The 27,621-nt window shown below is 38.1% G+C and overlaps 1 protein-coding gene across 1 annotated transcript; it reads left to right on the top strand.

Annotated features, from left to right (window-relative positions):
• Positions 1-727: 727 nt before the first annotated feature.
• On the top strand, positions 728-25,074 carry LOC124636345 (anaphase-promoting complex subunit 1). Its single transcript, XM_047172412.1, has 25 exons — positions 728-917; positions 1,518-1,719; positions 2,071-2,394; positions 3,362-4,722; positions 4,973-5,171; positions 5,871-6,031; positions 6,504-7,226; positions 7,931-8,084; positions 9,044-9,235; positions 9,545-9,701; positions 10,189-10,341; positions 11,971-12,190; positions 12,867-13,029; positions 13,454-13,633; positions 13,945-14,133; positions 17,865-18,083; positions 18,580-18,703; positions 19,123-19,324; positions 19,686-19,808; positions 19,876-20,009; positions 20,495-20,600; positions 20,998-21,140; positions 21,501-21,909; positions 22,627-22,975; positions 24,374-25,074. The coding sequence occupies exons 1-25, from the start codon at positions 894-896 to the stop codon at positions 24,454-24,456; spliced, it is 6,294 nt and encodes a 2,097-aa protein (XP_047028368.1). The 5' UTR covers positions 728-893; the 3' UTR covers positions 24,457-25,074.
• The last annotated feature ends 2,547 nt before the right edge of the window (positions 25,075-27,621 follow it).

Genomic DNA, 27,621 nt, shown 5'->3' with positions numbered 1-27,621 from the left:
GGGGGGGGGTCCGGACCACCTGGATCCGCCCCCCCCCCCCTTATATATTTTTTGACAAAACGTATGTAGTCGTAGGGCGGCATAATCAGTTTTGCACGCGGGCGAACAAACAGCTAGGGGCGGGCCTGCGTTCACGCATAGTTAAATAACTATAACTCTGTAATTAATGAGGATATTTTATTAGGTACTTCTATCCAGCCCCAATATCCTTATGTACTGCCTCTTTGTATTGCCTTATGCATTTCTGCTATGTCCTACCCGACCCCTATAAACTCGCTTTCGCTAACTTCGCATTATGTACCTACTCCCTGAAGGCAGTCCTATATTCTTACTTTATTAATGTCTGTCTATCCCTGTGCACCTACGTTGTACCTAACCTTATTGTGTATGTGATTTTTTTAATTATATCAGATAGATGCCTATGGACCAAAAGACGACCTCAACATAGATACCTCTAAAAAATACCTTTACAATAGTCAGGGGAAATACCTACCACTGATTATTTAGAGAACATGTTAAAAACTGTGTTCAAAAAAATATACATAAAAACATTCCGTGAAATCATTATACTGTGAAGTAAAATGAACACAATTTATACAATAAAAAAATATACATTTACTAAGACAATAATAATATACATTTTATTTAAATAAATTGATTAAATAATATGCATGAAACGAAACGCAATCGTAACTGCTGCGGCCGGCTGTCAAACAAATTCAACAGTCAAAAAATTGTTGTAGGATGGTATTTTTCTCGTTAGAAAAACCACAAAAAAGTGAATAAATTGATCTACAATTTCACGTTGTGTGGTAGAGAATAATCTAGGCATCATTAAAAGCTCACGTGTGTGTGTTGTTACAAATATTCTTTCAAATCTGGATGAAGAAATTATGATTGCTGCGTCTGAGCCTTTGGTAAGAATGTTATTGTTTTTATTTTTCTTCGCAATTACAATTAAATTATTGTTGATTCCTTGGCTACATGTATCTCTAGACCCTTTATTCAAGTACCATTGTTAAAATGTTGATGAAATTATAAGAATAACAATGAAAACGAGAAAAAACACGCGGTTCTCTCATTGTTATTGAAACTATTGTTCTAATTTCAAATTATCGAAGGAATTTGTCTTCTGAATAATCTTATTGGACACACTTTATAAATTGCGTGATAAATACAACTATAATGGCAGTCTAAACTATTCAATAATAGTTTTAACAGGTTACAGGCTAAGTTACATTATTCAAAAAGCAACTTTCTTCTCTAACTTCTCAGTGACTCCTTTTCTTTTCACACAATGTCACAACCATTAAAATATGAAACTTTTAAGATGCTTCAAATTATAACCAAAACTGAAAACTTGCAGTTCATAATTTCATCCCAAATAGTAAAATAACAGCATCATTTGTGATTTTCACAATAATCAATAGATTGCAAAATTCTTACTACTTAATATTACTTTCGCAATAGTATCATAGTTCTCAGTAAAATCACAAATTTCCTTCTCCATCTCCCAGGAGTTTGTGCCACACGGCAGAACAGTGCTGGCGAGGCACCCGGGTCAGATATACAGCAAGCACAACACGTCAGCGTCGGAGAACTCCTTGCTGTACAAGCTCACTAACTTTGCTATTAAGGATGAGAGCTTGTTGGAGGCTCGGGAAGCTGAAGAACAGGAGTGGTGGTGCATCCGCGAGGTTTACTATAGGAGTACTGATGGTTTGTAGTTTTGCACTATGTTACGGAAACATTGAGGTTGGGTTGCACCATGTAACTATCTCTGAATTTACCAATTGCCGGCTATTAGACAGGTTCGTTATGGTTTGGTTATCTTTACAGTTAAATATTGCAACCCAAACCTTATTGTTTACATGTGTGAAATGTACAACAAAAGTAGTTACTCAATGCTCACTTTATGCTAGTTTAGAAGTTGTGTTGATGTTACCAAGTCATGCCTTAGCTGCTCAGACATTTACATTATAATTATTTATAATCTGGTCAAAATCATAGAACATACAGTATAACCTGTCTATTGAAAAACCATTATCTAGTCTTTGTACTACATTTCAGATTTTGAAGATGAACCGCAACCAAAAGACTCCAAATACGAGTACAACTCAGAATCATTTAGAGCACCAAGTCGCCTCAAACATGACTTCAACATCTCCATCAAGTCAGAACTCATTAGCGGGATGAAGAAGATGGATGCGGAAGGTTTGAACTCTGCTGGTCCTTCCCGAGGAGGTAGTGCTAACAGTTCCAGCAATATGTCCAAGAAGTTCAACTTGACTTCTGGGCCGAGTAGGAGTAATAAGGCTGCGATAAATCCAAAGACTGATTGCTCTTATGAAGAGGAGTTGTATGTGAAGGGGTGTACAGCAGTTTGGTCTAAAGGTAAGGTAACCAGTACCTATTTTTCACTCCTAAATCTATGTAATTTCAACATATCTATTCTCAAACCATAAAAAACCATATTATAAACAAAATATTTGAAAATTGATTCACTTCTAAATACTACATATTTTTTAAATAAACATTTTATTTTTGTTTATCTGCAATCAGTATATAATATGCAGATGTTTCTTTATAAATAATTTGCTTATTTAAATCTGATGAAGAAATGTCAATAAAGGACCATGAGTCAAATTGGGCTCATTGTCCAACAGAGTTATAGCATATGCCGTTGTGAAGGTTTTTGTTTGTACTAAAATTGTTACTTTGGGCACTACCTTCAATTCCATGGCAAAAAAAAGATATGCACCTAAATAGGTGTACATATTACGTAGGTATACATTCTGGTTAACAGAAATGAAATGGGTTGAGATGCCATCGCTCAGTATTACTGCTCGTGTCTAACAGGTAGACGGTCAGTAGGAAGTTGTGCTCATATCATTTCAATAATATGGTATCTAGGGTTAGGCAGGCACTCACAATTTAATCCACCGGCAGGATATTTAGACGACATTATTATTGATATTGATTGAAATGTTAACAAAAATAATTTTAACTGTTAGCAGCTGTTTTATTTTTTATGTATACATTAAACCTGGAATTAAAACTAGTTAAAGGTGTTCAATAACAAAACCTACACTGCCATAACAGCACTACTTTTTGCAGAATATTAGTTTATTTATGGTCGGAGAAAAATATTTATAGCAAAATAACCCCATGGATTCTTCGCAAAAATGAGTTTAAATCTTTATACTTAGTGCCTTACAAGTATATTCAAAGTGGTCTCATCTCTGTTGGTGGGTGAGCCCAGGCTTCATACATTTTTGCCCATGGTCCTTTTAGATTTTAGGACATACTTGAATGTGATTTCTTATATTAGGTATCTTATCAATATTTTTCTAATTTTCAGGACTCATCTCAACACCAGCAACAAAGCTATCAGATCCAGAGCATAGGGAAACCATAGCATGCTACACCATAGAGAATCCTATAAAACACGCTGCCTTCTGCAATTTTCACATTGATATCAAGAACACTATGCTAATAGACGCTTTGAACACACAGATAGGCGATGTCAAGAAAAACATTAAGATCGAAGATACCACCGAACATATACAAACAAAGATCATGCCAGCTATACTCTTAATTGATAATAAGTGCATGAAAGTATATGCCAATGAAGGAAGGGAGTATATAACGAGTATTCCATTCCAAGTGAAAAAGGTTTGGCCCATGAAGTATGGAGTTCTCCTTGAAAAGGAGGCTACACCATTGACTCAAAACTCAATCCTACCAAATTCTTTTTTGAAATTCAATGATTCACAAAACAGTACGTTTTCAAAGTCTAAATCAAATTATCCGTTTAATATGAGTTCTAAATTACGTGCAGATTCTTGTGTGTCTGGTTTTGAACAGGATGTTTCTTTACCTACTTGCTTCTCTTTGACACACCCTTTAGATGAAGTGACTCCTATTTTAATGAAGTCGCCGTCACAAGGACTACAGTATTACAACGATGGGGATATGCAGATATTCTTTGTGAGCTCAAACCCCAGTATAATACTGTTGTATGACTGGAAATTGGGTACTCATTCACTATGGCGGATCAGGAAGACTTTGCGAGATGAGTGCTTATCAATGTGCCCAAATATGAACTCAACAACAACTGTCTTTAGCCAATCCTGTGACTTTGTTGGTAGTCCTATGCAAAGCCAGAGGAATGTTACTAGTTGGGCAACTGGTTTAGGCAGTCCGTACCAATCTAAGCAGATGCCTGGTACTCCAACAATGTCTCGTTCAAGAATCAACAGTCCAATGGCAAATGTTTTCCACCAGCAAGGGTTATCACCTCACGCTTCCATCGGCCAAGCGTCTTACACTTCAATGATGGCCAACAATGGTCCTCAGAACCCACCATCATTACCGTTGTACCCAGACATATGTCTGGACCATATTTGGACGGACACCCAGACAATACGGCGAGATCCTATCGAGTCAGCCAGTGATATGAAGACTTTTTTGCATACTGACCTTGTTGGTCATGATTATTTATGTTTTATTGTGAAAGTGGGGGGTGTAAGTAGGTTACAAATTGTGAGGTTGCAAAGGTCACATTCTCTTGGGCAGACTTCTAAGACCAATTTGATGGTGGGTGCTGTTTCTACGGTGCTGGCTAAAGATGCAGTGGTGTTGGAACATTTAAATATGATCGCGCTTATTGATGAAGCTGGCAATATTATTTTGCAGTCTGGCAATCATGTTGTTGGGAAGGTAAGTCCTTGTTAAGTAACTTATGTTTATCACAATCAGAATAATGTTATTGACTTTGGATCAGATTTGATGTAATAATTACTAAGATAGAAGCATCTTATTTATAAAAAAAAAAAAAAAAACATGACCCTTCGTGGCAGGTAAAAATTATAAATATATTTACACACTGGCCCTGCTTTATTTTAATTTTCCTCATTTCTTCCAACCTTTTTTTTTTAAGTTCTTTAAACAATCTTCCTTTTATTTCCAGGTCCACGTAGGAGGAGTTCTAGCCCGCCTAATAGACTCCCCATACACCAAAAGGGCTACCTTCCAGTCCCCCTTCCCTCGTCGCAGCAGCCTGCTCCCTAGTCGATGCAACGAGGCTTCCTTCGACGACTCAGCACTACATCTCCTGTCGCCAGTGCCTCATACTTCAGCGGCCAGGCTTGAGCAGAAAGAGAGCTTAGGTCAGTGATTTTAAAGTTCATTTTTGTGTAGCACCCGGAACTGATAGACGTAAGCAAAAGGGAAGCTCAGTAGGTAGAAATAAGGGTGATTTTTGTATGACTGAGGAGTAGACCTTTCCAGTCTCCTCCCCAGCCGATGTAACGAGGCTTCCTTCGACGACTCAGCACTGCATCTGCTGTTACCAATACCTCGTACTTCAGCGGCCAGGCTTGAGCAGAAAGAGAGCTTAGGTAAGTAGGAATAAGAGTGATTTTTGTATAACCTAGGAGTAGACCTTCCAGTCTGCTCCCCAGTCGGTGTAACGAGGCTTCCTTCGACGACTCGGCACTGCATCTCCTGTCGCCTGTGCCTCATACTTCAGCGGCCAGGCTTGAGCAGAAAGAGAGCTTAGGTAAGTAGGAATAAGGGTCATTGTCATTGTCAGTCATTGAACATCCTTGGCAGTATGTTACGGGTAGTCAGAAGCCAATAAGTCTGACAACAGTCTAACCAAGGTTCATAGGGTTGCCCGGGTAACTGGGTTGAGGAGATCAAATAGGCAGTCGATCCTTGTAAAACACTGGTACTCAGCTACATCCGGTTAGATTGGAAACCGACCCCATCTTAGTTGGGAAAAAACTCGGAAGATGAAGATGATGCGCCAAGCTAAATTGAACCGTAAACACGTATATAACGTTTAACATATCTATCTATTCTAGGTCTATGCGGTCTCTGCGACGCAGCAGGATCTCGCCTAACACTGCAATTCGAGACAGGCTCAATGTATCGCATCTCGTTACCGCCGCTGACGTGCTCCACGCTGGTCACGAGATGCTACACCGCACTTAGAGCTATACTGCCTAAGGATGTTACTATGCAGGTGGGTTGATAATACCTAAACCTTTATTCTTAAGAGTTCTACTTGAACTATCCTTAAATCAGGCAATTTATTTTACATTTTAACATATTTGAGGAGAACCTATCTGATCATAACATATTAATAGTCTCGTCCAACTTCATGGACTGCGGGATTGTTCGAAAGAGTTACCGCGGCCCTGGTACATAAAAGGCCTACGACGGAACACGATGAATTTTTAGTCAGTAAAAGCCTGACACTCCCTCACCGCTGCTAACCCACAGCGGAAGGGGTCATTTGATGATTTTGGCCATTGTTATAAAAAAAGATTTTTCTGATACAAAAACACTGTTTTACGAAATGAAATTACTCCAGAAGAGAATTGCACTTTTCAGTTAAAAGTTAAGGCAACAATACCGTAAAGCGTTTCTCTTCCTATTATATTTTTCTTACCATTTTATCTTATGTATTTTATTTTTAAAATTATTTCTTACAGGTCATAATCAAATGGTACGGCGTACGAAACGCCCCCGGCACACAGGACCTAACTCCGGAACAAGAGTGGTCAATGTTCTCGAACCTTCTACTCTCTCTCATCGGTTACGACGTAGAACGTCTCAATACCAAACAAAATGATGACGCAGAACCAGAGGTCGCCACCAAGAAACAGAGAGCATCCAGTGACGGGTCCCCAGATGACTGGAATTATTTGCTCAACTCCAAAATGCATAAAGCTATAGGACATTCCTTAACTATGCTCAAATTACCCATACCAAACTCCGATGGCTATAGAAAGGGAAAACGAACAAGCATTGAACCGGAAAAAACTAGTTCTTTTAACACTAATTCTGTACTATTCCCTTATGTACTACAAGTGTTATATTCGCTACATTTAGTTTACGAAGAAATTAAATTAAATACTCTTTTGTGGAGTAATTTGAGGCCGCTATCAAACTTCTTGTATCAGATCTCAAAAGATTTGAAACTCGATGCATACGTCAATCATTACTGGCTGGATTTTCCAACCGATTTGAATTTGGAATACGAGGAAGAGTCGCAGATAAATGAGGGTAGTTTGAAGAAGTTGAGTGAACCGGTTTATTTTAGTAGAGAACCGCCGAATGTGTATTCGTATCTGAATTCTATGTTGAAAGATCTTGATGTGGGCTACTATCCTTATTTAGCGGATGTTAATAACATGTCCAGGGATATCATTGAGGTATGTATTATTTTTATTTTCTTTTTCATATATCTGAAAGTTTTTCATTAAAAATCTGAAAAAATACAGAAACTATCTTAATTAGGAATAAATAAAATTGAAAGAGAATTCACCAATTAGGAGTCATAGTGGTCTATGTCTTAAGCCGTTTGTCAACCCCCGCCGTCACCGTCACCGATAACAAGATGAGGGCGCCGATGTAGCGATACATACAGTTACCGGCACGGATGTCGGGCTCTCGGCGGAAGAGTGGGGATCGCTTTGCGCACCCGTACGCATAAGGCAATAAGGCAGTAAATCGCTTGTGCGCAGGTGAAGGTCAGGGCCCGACATCCGTGCCGGTAACTGTACATTTACTATGGCCGTGTGTCCACCGCACGGCCGTCACCCGGCCGCCGATATTCCGCCGATATTCCGTGATCGCTACAACTCGCCACGGTTTTATGACGGGCCGATGTGACGGCAATACAAAACACTACCGTCGCACCGTGCCGTTCGCCCGGTTTTTGTTTTGTCGGAGCTCTAGAACTGAACCACCGACCACCGATATATCGGCGCGGTAAATATACTATCGCCGTCACATCATGTTCAACTCGGCCCGAAATAATCTCGGTCTTAGTGACGGTCTGGTGACGGCGGTGGTGGATAAACCGCCTTACACAGTGAAGAATTGTGATTTACCCATGGTAACTTTTACTATGCAGATTCTAGCAATAGTAGGCTGTGGCCGAAGTGCAGGAGTACAAACCATATCACATCGGGATACTGTGACTGCTAGTAGCACTCCTCGCGCCAGGAGAGACTACAGCAGCCACGCTTCACCTTACTGCCATGCCGTCATCACTGCCTGCGATAAAGGTATGTTCACCATCCGTCTAGCCACTTCCCTACTGTGGATACTGTGACTGCCAGCAGCACTCCTCGCGCCAGGAGAGACTACAGCAGCCACGCTTCGCCCTACTGCCATGCCGTCATTACTGCCTGCAACAAAGGTATGTTCACCATCCGTCTAGCCACTTCCCTACTGTGGATACTGTGACTGCCAGCAGCACTCCTCGCGCCAGGAGAGACTACAGCAGCCACGCTTCGCCCTACTGCCATGCCGTCATCACTGCCTGCGACAAAGGTATGTTAACCATCCGGCTAGCCATTTCTTTATGCCAAGAGGCAAGGGTCAAATGCATCCACATAGAGCTATGTACTAGTGTCTATATTTAACCTGGCCCGACTGTCTTAACCGTCCAATACACAACCATAAATAAGACTGGTAGACGTACTGGCTTTTGACGAACGACACGACAGCCAATCATTTTCACATTACAGCCAGAACCCACCAATTTAACGTGCGTTACTAAACACGTAGGTAATAATTTTTCAATAACTTGTAAATCTGTAGATTGTCACCTATACATGAACCAACCGAGCCAAGAATAGCTTTACCTTTTATCAATCGACGAGTGTGTCTGTTATTTAACCACAAGCTCCAATTCATTACTAATCTTGTTCCTGTTCGTGATCTCTCTCCGATAGTGTCAGCTTTCCGTCCTATCGGGCTATGAGAGTGAAGGAACAGAGAGTGCACTTGTGTTTATTCAAATGCTTGTGCACTATAATGTGTCCTGCGCAGCTGGGTTATCTCTTTGAACACTATAATTTTGTATGGCTCGACCAAACCACGGAATTACAGAGTCCCGGATTATTGAAAGGCGAACGTGGGGTCGACGCCAACACGCTGAAGCCCTTTTGAGACAACTTTAATGGAATGGTGACACAATGGTCTCTATTTTTATCTTTATAACCTGATTATTTTTCCCCAGGTATAACCCTACGCGACATAGACAACCTCCCCCCAGCTATAGGCCTACTCCTCCTCACAATATTTAGTCGCTGCAAGAGTTCTCCCCCAGCTGACTGGCCACCGGCGGCGTATAACTTGGTGATGAGGGAGGATCTAGCTCATCAGGCTGAAGTCGCCCATACTATGAAGACTGCGTCTGATTATATGGAGTGTGAGTTATGATTTTTTTGTTCTGATAGTATTTTAGGTAAGGAAAGTAGAAAAAAAATGTGTAGTTACTTAATCAATACTAGTTAAAAAGAATTTTGAAACCTCATAGATTTTTGTATGGTGTTATTTTTTATGTATAAAATGTTAAGATTACCAAATGTGCATTTTTGTTTTTGCTGCGAAAATCAGGTCTAATGTTATATTGCGCAACGTTGCGCAACTTTTGCGCAATTATCCATACACCAATAAATATATGTATTTTAATATTCAGATAAAAAATAACAGCTAATTTATTATTTTCTATCCCCAGTCATAGCTCTAGAAGTGCTAGAGAAAGACACTGTATACACTCTAGCGTCTCGTCCAGTGGAACGCGTGAGGAGCAACCCGGAGGACGCTGACGTCATCACCGGCATGGAACATCTTAATACACAGTTATTGAGTTTGTTGTACCCTAGAGATCATAGGTAAGTAGTTTTTTTTAGATGGCTTTACTACTAATTCATTAATTCGTCTTGATGTCAACACGTTTATTTATTTTTATTTATTTACAAATTTTTGTACACACACATAATAAAGAAAGATGACAGGAAAGAAAGAATTTACAAAGGTAATGCTTATTTCAGAAATCTCTTAAAAGAAGACTTTGAAAACATAATACATAATTATTTATGCAATACATAAGACATAATTATATTTATCTCTTCTTCTATTGCCTGCCGCACTCACAATCTATTTCTATGAATGAATTGTCAGCCATATTTGCAAGACTATTAATTTTGAGTTATAAAAAAATTCTATAGTAGTTCCGTAAGCAAGAAAGAAGCCTTGTGGAGTGCAAAATAACATATCTTTCTCCAATATGTCCAAATTTTGAAATCTATTTTTTCGAAATTTTTAAAAGTTGAAAGTTACATAGGTACAGCGCTAAAACTACATTTCTCTCTTTCCCAGAATGACTGAAGTAATAAACCTCCTTCAATCCTCGATCCCCGTGAACATCAACTTGACGCAGCGGCCTGAGGTGTCCGACCACGACTTTATAGAGGAGCAGGAGAAGTATCTATATGCCATCAGTACTAGGACCATGGCGCTGCCTATTGCTAGGTAATATTTACTTTACTACCTTTGAATAATGCGTTTTGGTTACGGAGTCTTAATAAATTAATGGTTCATTGCTTATAAGAACCAATTCTCAGTTGTCTTTTTTTGGTTTGCTGAGATCATAGACATAATATAGTATAACAGGACTGCGCACTTTTAGCCAAAAAACGAGCCGAGTGAAACAGTTAGTACGGAGGCCGTCTGTCCCTTTCTAATAGGGTGACTATGAGATTAACAGCCAGTTTTTTCATCAAAAGTAAAAGCCAAAGTAAAAGTCAAAGTAATGTCTAAAGCAAAAGTAACGGTCAAATTCATTTTTTCTATTAGTTTTGCTGTCACTTTAGCCTTGAAAAAACGAATTTGACCGTTACTTTTACTTTAGACATTACTTTGACTTTTACTTTTGATGAAGAAACTGGCCGTAAGCTATGTGAGACCAATCCGAGTTTGCTAAGATTATTAAACACGGATTGGTATTGAAGTTTTAATTTACGCAGTTTGTGACCATAAAATACTAATATAGGCTTATAATAATTAGCGGGAATTAGCAGTAATAAAAACAGGAAGATTCGAAGTGCAGAGTGATTTTTTTGTTGCTGAGCCATTTATATCGCCTTTCTACATTTTTTTGGGAAGCTATAACGATAGTACAACAGTTTTAAAATCCATCACCCATATTTTGACTCATTACAAGAATTCATGGGCACCCTAGTTGTTTGATTTACGAAAATGTTATTATTAGCTAACCTGTGGAACGATATATTGCAACCACCATAGCAATCACTTTCACAAGTATAACAGCAACACTTTTTCACCATTTTAATAGTTAAAATTGATTTAATAAAAAAAAAATCAAAACAACATTTTAAATGCTGATTACGCGCCAAGAATGTTCAGGGTACGGCTAGAAAATAAAAAAAAGCAAAATAAAAATTTATGTTGTTTATGTTTTAAGAATTAATACGAATAAATGAATGCGATTGTTATTAATTTGTTGACTTACAATTGTTAAAATTTATAAGATAAAAATATAAGTGATTCAATCGTTTTTTTGGGAAAACAAAACTGTTGATCACAACATTTTTTTATGCTGGCAAGGTGTTAGAAAGAGACAAACGGCCTCCGTTCTAACTATCCCTCTTGGTTCGGATTTGCCTCTGTATATTATGCAACCAATTTAGTACCTTATTGCGTTGGAATAGAGTTCATTTTCGTAAATATATATATTGAGAGTGCGCAATCTTGTTTAGTATACTACATCTATGGCTGAGATAAACTAGTTTATGATAAGTCGAGCCTGTTTTGTCATTGACTGCATATAGTCTGTTCTTAATTTTTTTGGGGTTGGATTGCAGTCTAATCGTTATAATATCGACAACTGGTACTACATAGAGTGGCTGCCTATCTGATTTCCTCGCCCCTGTAACTTGGTTAACGTTAAGATTGGTAGCCACACTCTTTGGTTGTTGACTACTTATAACGAGTGGCAAAAGATGTTCAAATGACAGCGCCAAGAGTTGCTGAACCCCATGATCTATCGGACTGCAAAACTTTGATTTAGTAACAAAGCTCCTTTCTGGTTTCTGCTACACTTTTCTATTAGCTTTGTTACAATTTTACCTATTCGTACAGAGGCATGGCAAGCCTCCGCACAGTCCCCTGCGGTGCCACAGAAGCAGTGGAAGTCCCGCGGGTATGCGTGTGGGGGCGGTGGCGGGGGCGGGGCGCGGGGGAGGCGGCGGGCGCGGGGGCGTGGCCTGCCTTCCACAATGGCGCCGCCGCGGGGCTGGCACTAGTACCACTGCATGGATTTACGATTGATTCCGAGTGGGTTATCTATAATAAGCCTAGAGTGAGTTCTTTTTTACATTTATTTAATTATTATTATTAAGTTATCCTATTATCGTATTTTCAGGCCAAGAATGTTGACATTTAATAAAAGATATTCATCATCCATCTTTAGAGGATAACTTTGTATTCCTTTATTATTTTATTTTGACTTATATATTCACTTTGACCCAAAGCCATCATTATGGTATGACACAAGTTCATGTTGTTATCCCATACACTTTAACATTACGCTAATATTGTAAACGCCACGCCTCAGCAAACGTAGTGTAGGACGTCCTCAGGCACGGTGGAGTGATGACTTGCGCAAGACGGCTGGCAGGAGCTGGATGCGAGCAGCCGAAAATCGATCTCAGTGGCGTGCACTTGGAGAGGCCTATGTCCAGCAGTGGACTGCGATAGGCTGATGATGATGATGATAAATATTGTAAAAATGAAAGTTACTTATATTCAGTTTGCGACCGTGTTTGTTACTTCGTGCACAAACGTCTGAACGGATTTTTATGATCTTGACAATAATATACCTTTAATATCAAAATAACATATATGCAATTCTCTTGATTGAAGAAGGTAGTTCACTCAAGAAGTTGTGAAACCGCTGACGGTTGTTAGTACCTATTTCATAAAACATTGAGCTTTCCATGACAACCGAATTTATCAAATCTTAATAACTCCCCTAGGGTACAGCCGAGATGTCGACGGAACACGCGGGGTTCCTGATGGCGTTGGGCCTGAACGGGCACCTGCGGGACATGCCCTTCATGAACATATACGAGTACCTCGTCAAGTGCAACGAGATGATCAGCGTCGGCCTACTGCTCGGCCTAGCTGCTACTTATAGAGGTCAGTTGTAGGGAATTTTCACTACTCCGCGCAGCCAGCAGTTTCTTTCAAACAAACTTTTCAGCTTTAAAATATAGGTATACATGTAATGTAAAGAAGAGCTTGACTTATTTATTTAACCAGTCAAATGTATGCTTTTAATAATTTTGAAATGACCCGTATTTGTTCAATTGCTCAGGAAAGACCAGGCCTCGGTACTTTTTCTGAAAATAACCATACAAGTCTTGCAAACATTGGTCCAATAGTAACATCTATGACAATACGCGAAAATCTGCACAAAACCGTCTGGTATTAAAAAAAATCGAACATGTTTTTAGGAAAAATCATTTACTTTCTTAAAAATGCCTCATGAAGCCCGGCTATCACTATTCAGAACACCAATTACTGTTATCCATTTCTTCACAAACTGATATCTTCTTCCCAGGAACCATGGACGTCCAAGCAACGAAAATGATGAGCATCCACCTGGAGCCGCTCCTACCCCCGACATCAATAGAGCTGGACATCCAGCAGAACATTCTAGTAGCGGCACTGCTAGGCGTTGGACTGATATACCAGGCCACTGCGCATACGCACTACACGCAGGTGCTGCTCAATGAGATCGGTGAGTACCTTAACAAGCAAATAAATATTTGGGATTTTAAGGTATGTTTTTGTTAACCAATATGTTCTTCCTAAAGTTAGGTATGTGTTTCTGTAATAAATTATGTATTTTAATGTACATATACGCATTTAGCGGCACATTGATCAAACCTCTAGTGCTTTTTGTCACATGTGCTGCGTCAACCAATCACAGTCCATTCGTCTAAAAATAATTAATTCGGTCAATCATTCATTCTTTCAGCATATTTTTAAACGAAGGGTTGCACTTAAGTTGCTCCTTAACAATTTACTTTCATATTATGTTTTACCCAGGCAAACCCCCCGGTCCAGAGATGGAGAACTGCGTAGAACGTGAAGGCTATGCCCTCGCAGCGGGCCTGGCCCTAGGCTTCGTATGCGCAGGCGCCGGGGCGGGCTCGGGTGGAGCCCAGCCCGCACACGGGCGGACCGCACAGAGGCTGAGGACCTATATGCTGGGAGGAGATAAGGTGCCTCTTACTGGTGAGTACTGATGTCCCTTAGCATCGGCTAAGGCGCCTGGTCTCATGTAAGGAGATTAGCTAACTGCGCAGGACATATTAGAGTGCACAAGCATTGCGCAGACACAGGTGCAGTCTCTGTTCCTTCACTCTCATAGTTCGGTGGGACGGCAATCCGACACCACCGGAGATATCAGGCATCGGAGAGTAAGTACTCCATGTGTTAAATTGTTTTTATTAAAAGGTATTGCCATACAATTGTGACGTAAAAGACTGTCGCAGGGCTTTACTCGAAACGGTAGTTTATTTCCAAGTCATAAAAGTAGCTTAATCGTCCAAAAAAAGTGTTACATAACAAAATTCGTACTTGCATTTTACGAAGATGAATGTACGTCTTTTATGTTGTACGTTTTTAAAGAAAATGAACATTCATCTAATGTCTCGTTACTTGTCTATAGTAGGGGAGGCCTAGAAGGGATTTTGGGATTTACTCAAGCGCGGCAGATTAGTATAAAGGGAGGTACCTATTACCCCATTTAACACCTCCACCAAGTATAAGCCCTGTATATGTAGCCGCGTGTCTAGAATAAAGGATCAGATTAGTAAAAAAAAAAATATCATCTGACATTCTCCAGCGCGTCAGATTAAGATAGGGTAAGTTAGTTATATGCTAAAAAGTGTATATTCCACTAATCTGACAATTTGCGATTGACGATAAGAAGTAGGAAGGTTACAAACTTGTAAAAAAAAAACGTCATCTTGACTTTCTCGAGCGCGGCTAATTTTTTTTTATTTTGAAGGGAATAATTCAACGTTCACGAAAAATATATAATCTGACGATTCCCGTAAGCCGAAGTAAGGAAAATTAATCGATAAAGTTTAAAGCGTGCAGCTACGTGATGCCGGTATTCTCCTCCCAGGTTTCTATTCCTCTCTCTCTTTTTTCAATTCAATTCATTTTAGTGCAAATGAATGTGTGTTATAGTTCGGCCATTCAGAGAATGCGTTCCTGACACGTCGCGATTGAACTGACGACGTAATAACATTCATTGATTATTGATATAATAATGTTGTTTTAATGCTCCTCAATTGTTAAAACGGTAAACAACCAGCAAAAATATTTTTATCGTAACTGCAACGCCATTGCAAAGTTACGTCGTCAGTTCAATCGCGACGTGTCAGGAACGCATTCTCTGAATGGCCGAACTATAGTATGTAGTGTTGGTACATTTTGGGTCTTAAATAATCTACACTAATATTATAAAGCTGAAGAGTTTTTTTGTTTGAACTCGCTAATCTCAGGAAGTCATACGTAGTATGCAGATATACTGTTTTTAACGAAGACGATTCATTTTATTGGATACTTTCGTTAAGTACGTGTGCCTTCCAGTTGCATTGTTTGTCTATCGTGATACCGAGAAATGCCATTTCGTATACTTCTTGTAATTTATGTCCTCTATAATTACTCTTTATAGTCTTCTTTTTATACAGTCGTGGTGGCCTAGTCATCCGGTTAGACTGGAAGCCGACCCCAACATAGTTGGGAAAAAGGCTAGGCAGATGATGATGAGCCTTATTTTTTTATCTATATGTATTAAATTGAATAAAATTAGTTTTTGTAAGATTTACGCGTAGATTATTTCCGTCAAGCCATGTTATTATAGATTCAATTGTATTGTTTATGTCACATGTATATTTATCAATGTCATTATAATTCAATGTACTTATTATAGAAATGTATGTAATGTATGAGCAGATTGGTACACTCCGCCAATAGCAATTTCATACATATCATTGGATAGGCCTTTTTATCTAGAACAACCTTTACTATGACAGCTTTGTTGAAATGTTTGTCCGTTCTGGGATATAGATCAAAAAGTGTGTAAAAGTTAAAACTAAATAATCTATTGATATCTCAAGTTTTTAAGGAATACCAAAGTGCTACAACGTGTATGTCTTGTAAGTACTAAGTACTTGCTGTGCAGACATTGGTGTCCAAGATAAACTTAGACAGTAAATACAAACTTAGAAAAGTTGCATTGGTACTTGCCTGACCTGGAATCGAATCCACATACTTGAGAGGTTGGTTCTTTACCCACTAGGCCACCACGACTTAGATAATGATTATAACAAAATTAAAAAACAACGACATTGGTGTTAATTTTTCAAAGAAAATTAGGTTACAGTATTGATTATTATTAGTTTTAAAAACTTTCCATTGTCAGATTAAGCGAGTCTCTCCAGATAATCGTCAGATTATAAGATGATTACGTTAAGGGTACATAAATGAACCATATATATCTTAATCTGACGCGCTCGAGTATTTCAAAATAGCGATTTTTTTTTGCAATTTCAAATAATGGCCACGAGTTTAGGTCACGTCTAAATCGTCAGATTATTGCATAAGAGACTTCGTTTTGGTTCACTTAACACCCCTTTTGAAAATCTGTCGCGCTCGATAAAATTATTTTTTTTCCCATTTTTAACCCTTACCTACGACCACCCCCACCATGGAAACAGTCAGATTAATATACGTATGTTTTCAAAATGACGTACGACGTGCATGCTATTAATATCTGACGCGCTCGAGTATGTCCATGCAACTGTTTTTTTTTACATTTTTGAAAGTTTATAGCCGCTCCACCCACCGATGAAAGTGTGTGTATGTCAGGACATTTTTTTCTTCTTATAATCTAAGCTTCGCAATCTAATAGGTCTCATTGACGCTCGAGTCACTCCCGGTTTAGCACCCTTGCCTCCCCTACTACTAGATAAAATTCAATTGGTATTCTCGCATATTGATTTCTGACACTTACGCGAATATTAGACATTTAAATAAAACTACTTTTACGGATTTTATCGCGTTATATTAATATTATTTAATCCCGACGTTTCGGATCCTTTACAGCGTCCATGGTCACGAAACCAGCCACAGTTGAGCGTCTACCTGCTGTTCTTCCATACATAAGAGGAGTCACAGACAAGATTGGCTACATCTTGAAGCGAGCTTCAATCAAAACCTACTTCAAGCCGCTGAAGAAGATCAGTCAATTCTTACCACCTGTCAAGTGTCATATACCTCTACAAGATGCGGGTGTATACAAGCTTGACTGTGATTGTGGTCTCTCTTACATAGGCCAAACTAAAAGAAGCATAGGGACCCTTGTAAAAGAACACATCGCCGATGTCAAACACCGCCGTTCCAGACAGTCACCAGTTTGTGAACACACACTAGACAAGGCCCAGCATTACATCAGATTTGATAAACCACAAGTCCTTGCAAAAGAAAACCGATTCCTACCTAGGATGATTCGCGAGGCTATTGAAATTAAAAAACATCCAAATTTCAATAGAGAAGATGGCTGGTGCATACCACCTGCTTGGAATCCCATCATAGAAACTATTAAATCAAAATCCAAGCCTACAACTGCTCGACCTAAGGATACAGTGAGCTCGTTTTGCGTGAATCGGACTGTCAATAATAATCAACAAAATGTAGGGTAGCTGTTTGTAACTAATTTATCAAGACGACCAACACCTTAGTCTGCCCGTGACCATGGATGCTGTAAAGGATCCGAAACGTCGGGATTAAATAATATTAATATAACGCGACAAAATCCGTAAAAGTAGTTTTATTTAAATGGTATTCTCGCATTTTAATTACATACACGTTTCTTTTTAATATATTACGAAAATTAACTTACAACAAGCATATATGTACGTAGTTCTAAATTCTTTTTTCCTTTTTTTTAGGCTCACAAAAAGAAAAATACAAGCTCGGATCCTTCGCCATCCGAGAAGGTGCAACCGTGAACCTCGACGTGACATCTCCCGGTGCAACATTAGCCCTAGGCCTTATGTACCTGAGGTCTAACAACGCAGCACTGGCAGGGTGGCTGGAGCCGCCTAGAACTGCCTACCAGCTGGACTTCGTGCGACCTGACCTGCTGATGCTCAGGGTCATCGCTAGAGGTAATACAGGGTCCAGACCTTAAGCCTTATATATCTGAGGTCTTTACAGGGCCCAGTGGAGAAGGAAAACCTTATCTACTATTAATTATGTCGGCCGCGGTTGTCTCTAAGGAGATCAACCAGCTGCGCAAGACATATTATTGTGCAAACGCTTCACTCTCTGCTTGCGATGGGACGGCAATCCGACACTCGCGGAGAGAGATCAGGCGCAAGACCGACATTTACGTGCTCTCTGATGCACGGGTGTATCAATCAATTATCAGGTTTACTACAAAAATAACTACACTGTCTATACTAATCCATATTAATGTAAAATAGAGAACTTTATTGTTTTTTTTTTCTATGAACTGATTTGAAAAAAAAATCGCTTTTGGGAAAATAGGGTATATTTTGTCCGTGTACGGAAAAGAGTTTCCCCAAGATGCGCGGGTGAAACCACGCTTAAACAGAAATAAACAAAAATATACATAGGCTAAAAGTAAATATATTTTTTCAGGACTTGTGCTATGGGACAGTATAGAGCCGACTGAGGATTGGGTGGAGAGTCAGGTGCCGGCTACTATCAAACCGTACTGCTTTGTCAAGCCCACTGAAGATAACATTGATTATGAGGCTATGAAGTGAGTAACTTTCGGTTTACATGATTTTAGAAAGATTTTGGTCTGTGTTAAATGCTGTAGAATGAAGTTTCTTAAACTTTGTATTACTATGGTACTTTTAAAACGTGTCGCAAAAAAGTTGAACTTGCTGGTTTTCTAATTGAAGATTTTATTATCAGCGCGTACAAATTATGCCTTTTTTCATTAAAGGACAAAAATGAATTTCTCATTGAACTGTTCCGTAGCCCGGGCAGGGTAAAAATTATGTCTCGTACGAATTGAGACTGCTTAGACCCAATGCTTTAAGCGCAAGGTGATAAGAGCGGTCTCAACAGTACGGCTTTTTCGAACAGCAATGTTGCAGTACCCTGGCTACGTCTGTGGCCTGTTGCTCGTTATTTGTTTGCACTTTTAGTGAACATGACTCAACTTTATTTCAGCCAAGCATACTGCAACATAATAGCAGGTGCTTGCTTCGCCATGGGCCTACGTTTCGCGGGCTCCGGCGACGAAGATGCTAAGGACACCGTGCTACACTACGCCAAGCTGTTCATCACTGTGGGCGGCAAAAGTGTGTCGGAGCTAGCTGGCCGGTCTACACTGGAGGCTTGTCTGTGTGTCTGCTTGCTCGCTGCCGGGATGGTGAGTGTATACACTAGTGTACAGCGAGTGTATAGACGAGTGTCTGTGACGACGACGCTGGGGACACTGAGATATACAAGAAAACCATAGTATTTAAGGTTCAGTGTTTATTGTCAGAAATACAAATGATAAAAGAAAGCGTGGAGCGTTTTGTCCAAAAAGAATAAATATTTTACATAAACGCTTCACGCTTTCTTTCATCAAACTAAATGTCCGAATTATTTTGTAATTTTTTAAAAGCGTTGGTTTTTTAGTTTTATTACTATTATTTTTATTTGTGGTACATTCTGTTCAATTTATTTGTAAACCGTGTATTATTTCTAGCTTAATAAATGAATAAGAATGTTTCTCCTCTCCGCAGATAATGTGCGGTCGCGGCGACATCGACGTACTCCGCGCGTGCCGGCGCCTGCGCGCGCGCACGCCGCTCGCCGCGCCCGCCGCGCCCGCCGCGCACGCGCCGCCGCTCACGCACGGCGGACAGGTAACCACAATTATATTGTTATTCCTAATCCAATTATATTCTTATCCAAATTCCCCCACAATTTCAGATGGCAGTCCACTGCACAATAGGCCTGCTATTCCTGGGAGGGGGACGAGCGACGCTCAGTACATCGGCTACATCCGTCGCCGCGTTACTAGCTGCCTTCTTCCCTAAGTTTCCTACGCATAGTGAGGATAATAGGTATATTTTAATTTTTACTACTAGTTGTTCCCTACCGTTTTACCTATGGGTATCCTAGAAGATTTCTTCCCGTATCCTGATAAAATATAGATTAAGTAAGCCTATGTTGCACGGGAGTAGTATAGCTTGAAAACAATGAAAAGAAATTATCAAATTGGTTGAGTGCTCTTTGAGTTACAACCATACAAAAAAAAAAACTTTCCTCTTTGTAATATTACTGTAGATATCTGTCAAATAAATATTTATTACAAGATATCAAAATTAAAGAAACATCCCACGTGCCTGTTTTTGAGAATACTATCTATATTTGGAGGAACTTGAACTTATCCCAAATTCGGTTCTATTTATCAAGAATGCAGTCCCAGAAATTCCGAACAAAAAATTGGGTAATACCCAATTTTATACGTATGAAATAGATACATGATGTTACTAGGCACATACAATACTAAAAACGGTGTATATTTAATTATAATTTAATATTTCAGGTACCATTTACAAGCGTTCAGACATCTTTATGTATTGGCTGTGGAAGCGAGATTAATACTACCTAGAGACATAAGTACTGAAAAACTCTGCTACGCTCATATACAGGTGGGTTAAATTTTTTTATATATATTTCACTAGCTTTCGTTAGCGGTTTCACCTACGTTGATACCACTTCACACACCCGGATAAAAAGACTCATATTCATCCTCTACAAATGAGCTACCTAATACTGAAAGAATTTATCAAATTGGACGAGTAGTTCCTGTGTTAAACTTGTTGAAAAAACAAACTCTTTTCATAGTACTAGAATCGATTTTATATTTGCATTTCAATGTCCCACGGAGGAACTCATCATAACAAGATGGGTCATCCATCCACGGACCGACATATAATTTAATGATGCGTACGGCTGTAACTTGATGATGATGATGATGAACGGCTGTAACTTAGCCACGAGATTCCCAAAATTAAATAACCGATAGTAATATTTTTCTGTTCACAGGTGATTGATCTAAATAACGTAGTGAAAGAAATGAAGGCGCCTTGTATAATACCAGAGCTAGATACACTGAAAGAGGTGAAGATTAACGACCCGCGGTACTGGCCCATCACCTTCCAGAGAGACCGGAATTGGGATCAGTTGAAGTAAGTACATACTAACCAAAAAAATAAGAATAGAAGGTGGTTTGAAAGTGTGTTGTAGTTGATTAGATTTAATCTACCATATTATTGAGATAAAAACAAATATATTTTACATCCATGCGCCCAACGGTAAATGCATTGTTTTCACACGGCAGCCGTATCGATTTGAAACGACTCATTTTAAATAACCCTTATATAATTTGGAATAAACGTTGAAGCAATTTTGGCAAACGAAAAAGTGTGCTTCGAGTTTTCAATACTAAGCAATGACCGAAAGCAAACCCATGCTTGCTAACTAAATCTTCAAATTATTTTTTCGTTAGATTTGAAGAAAATAACACTAAACCATTTCTCTAATTGCAGATTATTCCTAGAATATTCCTGGTGTATAGACATAAAACAACGTGCTGGCTGCCTCTCGTACCTCGCGGACCCGCAAGGCTTCCTCACCATATTGGCGCAAACACTCACACTCGACAAGGCCAACATTTGGTCAACAAACACAGACAATATCGAACTCTTTACCAACGACGATAAGGTTCAAAATTTCGTCAAGCAATACCTCTTCAAAGATGTTGGGACCAATGTTTGCGCGGATTGCTTGGTCGTTGGTAAGAAGAAGAAGAAAGATGTGGTTTTTAATAATCAGTGTCAGTGTAGACAGTATACGAAGGAAGAGAGGGAACATTTGCAAACGTTGGGCATGGTGACGTATGAGTGTGTGGTTAAGGATATATTGTGTGCGTTGCCCATTTGGACTACTTTTTTGAAGGTGAGTTGCCATTTAAAATTAATGTTGCAAAGGAAGTTTTATGATGTTGTAATCTCTGGGACTGTTGAACCGTTTTTGAATTATTTTACGACAAGAAAAAAATATTTTTGAATGACTTATTTCATTTCGGTCAAGAGTGAAACGGTGGCATCGACTAGTATAAAAAATGGTTTTGTCTAAAGTGAAGTGACGACAATGACAGGATTTCAAGGAGTTTAGAGAAAAAATTGGTACTAAATTCATTGCGCAATTATCTACAGATTATTGAATAAAATACCTAGATATACTACTTAGAAAGTCCATGGGAAAACCTTTGAAATTTTATCCGACCACGTTATTAAAGAGATAATTATCTTTCATCCTATAAGGCAGGTTTACATCGGTGTGCGGTACTCTGACGCACACAAATGTATCTTCTGGTGTACTCACTCTAGAAAATCTAAAATGTCCCTGAAATTGAAACCTATGCAGTTAACTAGCAGTGAGGTTGCACCGACGCTTACTATTTTTTTCCTAGCGAACAAACGTGCGTAATCAATTTATATTAGACTTCTTTTCACAACCTACATTAACTTCTTTCGTCATCATCTCCCGAGCCATTTCCCAACTATGTTGGGGTCGGCTTCCAGTTACATTAATTACTTGCTTATCCAATAATAACCCAATTATTTTTAATACATGTTTAGCATATAAATAAATGTCTTTTCTATTTTACAGATAATAAAAACAATGAAACCCGACCCCTCATCGTACCACATTTGGCAAATAAAGCTCCTTCTATCACAAATCGAGAGTCACAACAAACGAACTATGAATGAAATGAAGATCGACGGCCAAGAGTCGACAAACGAACCGTTAATATCTAGCGAGTTCACTCTAGCTATTAAGCAGAAAGTTTCTAATATATTTGATAGCTGGGAAAGTAGATTAACCCCGTTTCTAAGGAAATATCTTGGTTTGCCCAGTAGCAGGAAAATTAGTGCGTGTGATGATGATGTTAAGAAGATTCTGAGCGGGTTTCTGGTGTATCATGATCTGCCGAAAGGTGCTTTGAAGGAGGCTTTAGGTGAGTTCAGTCTTATTTCGATTCACTTTGTTCAATCATGCTGAAAAATCGATTAGGAGATTTAATAAACGTTTCGAATCTCGGCATCCGTAATTTCCGTACACTATTTTTATAAATAGTAGTTATTTTTTAATTGCTAAAATAAATCCTATCAACAGTATTCGATCCCTTCAAAACTATATAGAGTTGAAATGCACAAAACAACATTCCATTACACCATTGCATGTAAGATTGCACCATGAAACAACGTATAACGATCGCCAATGTTCAAACCATTGACCAATAGGCATGATGACAGTAATCAAAAATCATTAAAATAATATATTTATTAAATTAAACCTGAAGCTTGGAATATAAAACGCGCATTGTTTTCTTTATTAATAATGTGATTAATATGTATTTTTATAAAATAAAATTACGAAATAAGGCAATCCGCCATGATATCTTGAACACCAATCAGAGCTCGTGACGTCATTTCTCAAAACAACTCGCGCGAAAGCGCGCGAACGTCACATTTCGTTATTGTGAACTTCCACTGCGATCTTTGTTTTTAATTAATTAATTGTTTATAACACGAGTTATGGAGCCCGGATTTATCAAGGCAAACAGCGCTAATTTGCCTAGAATTGATATCATAATGCTGGGAAAGTTTTTGGCATCAAATAAAGATTTTTGTTCAGCTGAATTTAGAAATGTTAAAACTTCCATGTAAGTATACTAGTTTAATTAAAAAACAATGAGAGATGAAACCTAACCTCGAAATAGTTATTTACATTATAAACTATGCTAGAATCTAGAGAACTATGTAATAACTTACATCAAAGTGATGTTCACAAAAATAAAGTTGTACCCTGGGCAATATTGCTTTTGAATCTCGCCTTGCAAGTTTAAGCCACTTGTTTCGTATTTTTTTATTGTGAGGAACGTACACAAATAACTTATCAGGAGTTGTTTTGGATGTGTTCTTACACTGGGGGACCCCACAACACCTGTGCCCTTCCGAATTCATATTTAATAACACAAAAAACTTAATTATTGCACGAGCGTTGTTTACTTGCGTCTTGTAATTTCAGTTGTGACGTCACAAGTGACGACATGACACTGACAAGCGTTTTCGCGCCGGATTCAAAGTGGACAGAGAAAAATGCAATTATTTGATAAAAAAACTTCGCATTTTCTTAAAATTAATGATTTTTCATATAAAATAGACGTATACCTACATCATACAAAGGAATTTAAAAATTTGTCATCATGCCTATTGACAAGTTGACAAGCATCTCAGTCAACATCAGTCCTTCTCACCATTATCTCTCGAACCTTTTCCCAAGTATGTTGGGTTCGGCTTCCAGTCTAACCGGATGCAGCTGAGTACTAAACCTCTATTTCTATCCTCCACAGGTGACGAGGCCCTCTCAGTGCTCCTACAACTGGACAGTGTCCCGGTAGAGGGCAGCCGATGGGTGCTGCAGCTGCTGAGCTGATGCAGCGCCCCGCGGTACCGCACCCGGGCCAGCTGCCGACAGGCTTGCATGCACAGTCACTAGCATACTGAGACAGAAAGGAGAAAATATAGAGATAAGAAAAACACATACAGACAAGCAGGTCTTAATTGTAACTAGGAAACAAGTAAATAAAGGAAACATCGGAAGAAAACTCATTTTTACAAAATACAGTGCAAAATATAGGCTCTCTGGCATGTCACGAGGAAATAAATAAAAATATTTGGACAGACAAATAACAAAAGAACTTTACGTATAATGAATTAACTTTGTACAATAATGTGTTAAAAGGTAAATAATTGATCAATTCAGATGCTGTTTTAAGTGTTTGGTTGTCCATGCATGATTGTTTACCAACTGATTTGTACAACTATATTTTTGTTTGTTTGGGCCTATAGTTATATTATTCTAGCCTTATTCCCGTAACAGAATTTACACAGCATTTAACTTATATTAACCTACCAAATATTTCATACTACAAAATGTGTACAATACAAAGTACAGTATCTTCTCATATCTAGTAATATTACTTACATAAGGAAAATGTGATACTTAATTGTATTAAACATGTAAAACTCAAAATAAATCGTTTTAAAAATATTTTTTTGTAGTTTATTTGTAAGCTTTTTATTACATTTATAGGCTCGTGTAGATATGTAATATACGGTTACAAAAACACTTGCAACACCTAATGCTTTTTCACGAAACAGTTATATCAATGCAAAATCCATTTTATTAACTACTTTCAAGTTAGTATACGATATGTACTAATAAACTAATAATATATAATACCTATTACCTGCCTACTTAGATGGATAACTCACGTATTTCTATCAATAATTATCAATCACTTCAATAACAAAAAATAGGATTCATTAAGAAACAGTATCGGCTTATCATTAGATAAATTGATAAATATGATTTTAAGATTATTTTGTGTGAACAAAAATGTCACCTTGGTTTTTCCGTGGGTTTAGTCGCACGCGCAACTACAGACAATGTCTGTGGGTGCAGATCTTATCTCATATACTAGTTGTACTCTGCGGTTTCACCCAAGTCTAGGGTAAAATTCGCGCGCCTTAAAAAATAGCTTTTTAAAGTTATAAAAATAATGTTTAAATAAAGCCTGTACCGATTGCAAATATCGATTCGATCGATTGGTTGAGTCAATTTAAGCTTTAAGTCCTCGTAATATGAATTTAGGGCTGATTTTGAAAGGTTACATTGTAAGTTCATTGGTTAATTTTAAGGGCATATTATAATATGTTGACAATTTTGCTGTTATAAATAGGCCATTCACGTAAAAACCTTATTGGTCATATTTTTTTCATCCCACCATCTCGAAAAGAGTAGTTTTACCCTTTGATATCTGAGTGTAAAAGCCGTTTTTATCCTCTAGAGCGGCAAAGTGATTTGAATTTAGAACATCGTGTGCAATACTCCATTTGTGACAATCTTGATAAGACTTTTCAAACAAATACATATTAAACAAATAAAATACCGCTTAAAATAATTATTCAATTAATTAAGTAATATTTATTATTGTTTTTACATAGATTTTTAACCTCGTTTCATTTTTAAACTGAGTTTTCAAATAAATGTACTTTAATAGGTACTTCTTTTTAATTTGATGCTCATATGTGCGCGCCATTTTGTTTTTTGAGTTTAGAAATTTCCTCGATGAGGTGGGATGAAAAGTTACGTGTTGCACTCGAGTGCAAAGATTTTTCACCTTGTGCTCTTTTGATTCCCTCGCTATCGCTCAGGATTCTAATTATTGAAACACTCGCTACGCTCGTGTTTCAATTTTAGAATCCTTCGCTTGCTCGGTCATCAAAATTGAGCCCGCGGTTAAAAAGCAACTTTGCACTCTTGTATAACAAATAACTATTTTTATCAAGCCGGATATTATCTAGATAGCACAACCTAGGGTTATTTTTCTAATAGTCAATAGATGTATTTATTATGAGTAAACAGTTTTTCCCAAGAGATAAGTGTACTTAAGATAGATATTAATCTTTTGTATCTTTTTAAAGCTATGCATAGATAAAGTAAAAAATAGCAGTGTTTGTACATGTAATAATTATTATAGTAGTCCGTTTTTATGCAAAATGGAACCACTCGACAAAGGACCATGGGCAAAAATGTATGAAGCCTGGGCTCACCCACCAACAGAGATGAGACCACTTTGAATATACTTGTAAAGCACTAAATATAAAGATTTAAACTCATTTTTGCGAAGAATCCATGGGGTTATTTTGCTATAAATATTTTTCTCCGACCATAAATAAACTAATATTCTGCAAAAAGTAGTGCTGTTATGGCAGTGTAGGTTTTGTTATTGAACAGCTTTAACTAGTTTTAATTCCAGGTTTAATGTATACATAAAAAATAAAACAGCTGCTAACAGTTAAAATTATTTTTGTTAACATTTCAATCAATATCAATAATAATGTCGTCTAAATATCCTGCCGGTGGATAAAATTGTGAGTGCCTGCCTCACCCTAGATACCATATTATTGAAATGATATGAGCACAACTTCCTACTGAGCGTCTACCTGTTAGACACGCAGTAATACTGAGCGATGGCATCTCGACCCATTTCGTTTCTGTTAACCAGAATGTATACCTACGTAATATGTAAACCTATTTAGGTGCATATCTTTTTTTTGCCATGGAATTGAAGGTAGTGCCCATAGTAACAATTTTAGTACAAACAAAAACCTACACAACGGCATATGCTTTAACTCTGTTGGACAATGAGCCCAATTTGACTCATGGTCCTTTCATTTTTTACTTTTTTTGAAGAATACTAATGTAAAAGTGGTCTAAATTCTTATACAAAAAAGAACCACATGATTTCCCCCTTGGAAAGAAGGTAAATTAAAATTTTGTATAAGAATTTAGACCACTTTTACATTAGTATTCTTCAAAAAAAGTAAAAAATGAAATTTGTCGAGTGGTTCCATTTTGCATAAAAACGGACAGTATAAGTAGTAACTAAGTATCTTAGATGTTACAGAAAAGCTTTTCCGCAAAATACAGCATCTGCAAGCAAGTAGATACAGTCAGCAACAAAAATCCATTCACTCATTTGTCTTCAATGATAGTCTTGATAGGACTTTTTACACAAATACATAGTAAACA

Source organism: Helicoverpa zea, chromosome 14 (assembly GCF_022581195.2).
Source record: "Helicoverpa zea isolate HzStark_Cry1AcR chromosome 14, ilHelZeax1.1, whole genome shotgun sequence".
NCBI lineage: Eukaryota > Metazoa > Arthropoda > Insecta > Lepidoptera > Noctuidae > Helicoverpa > Helicoverpa zea.
Note: the sequence above shows the minus strand (reverse complement) of the source record. Positions and strands in the feature narration are given on the sequence as shown.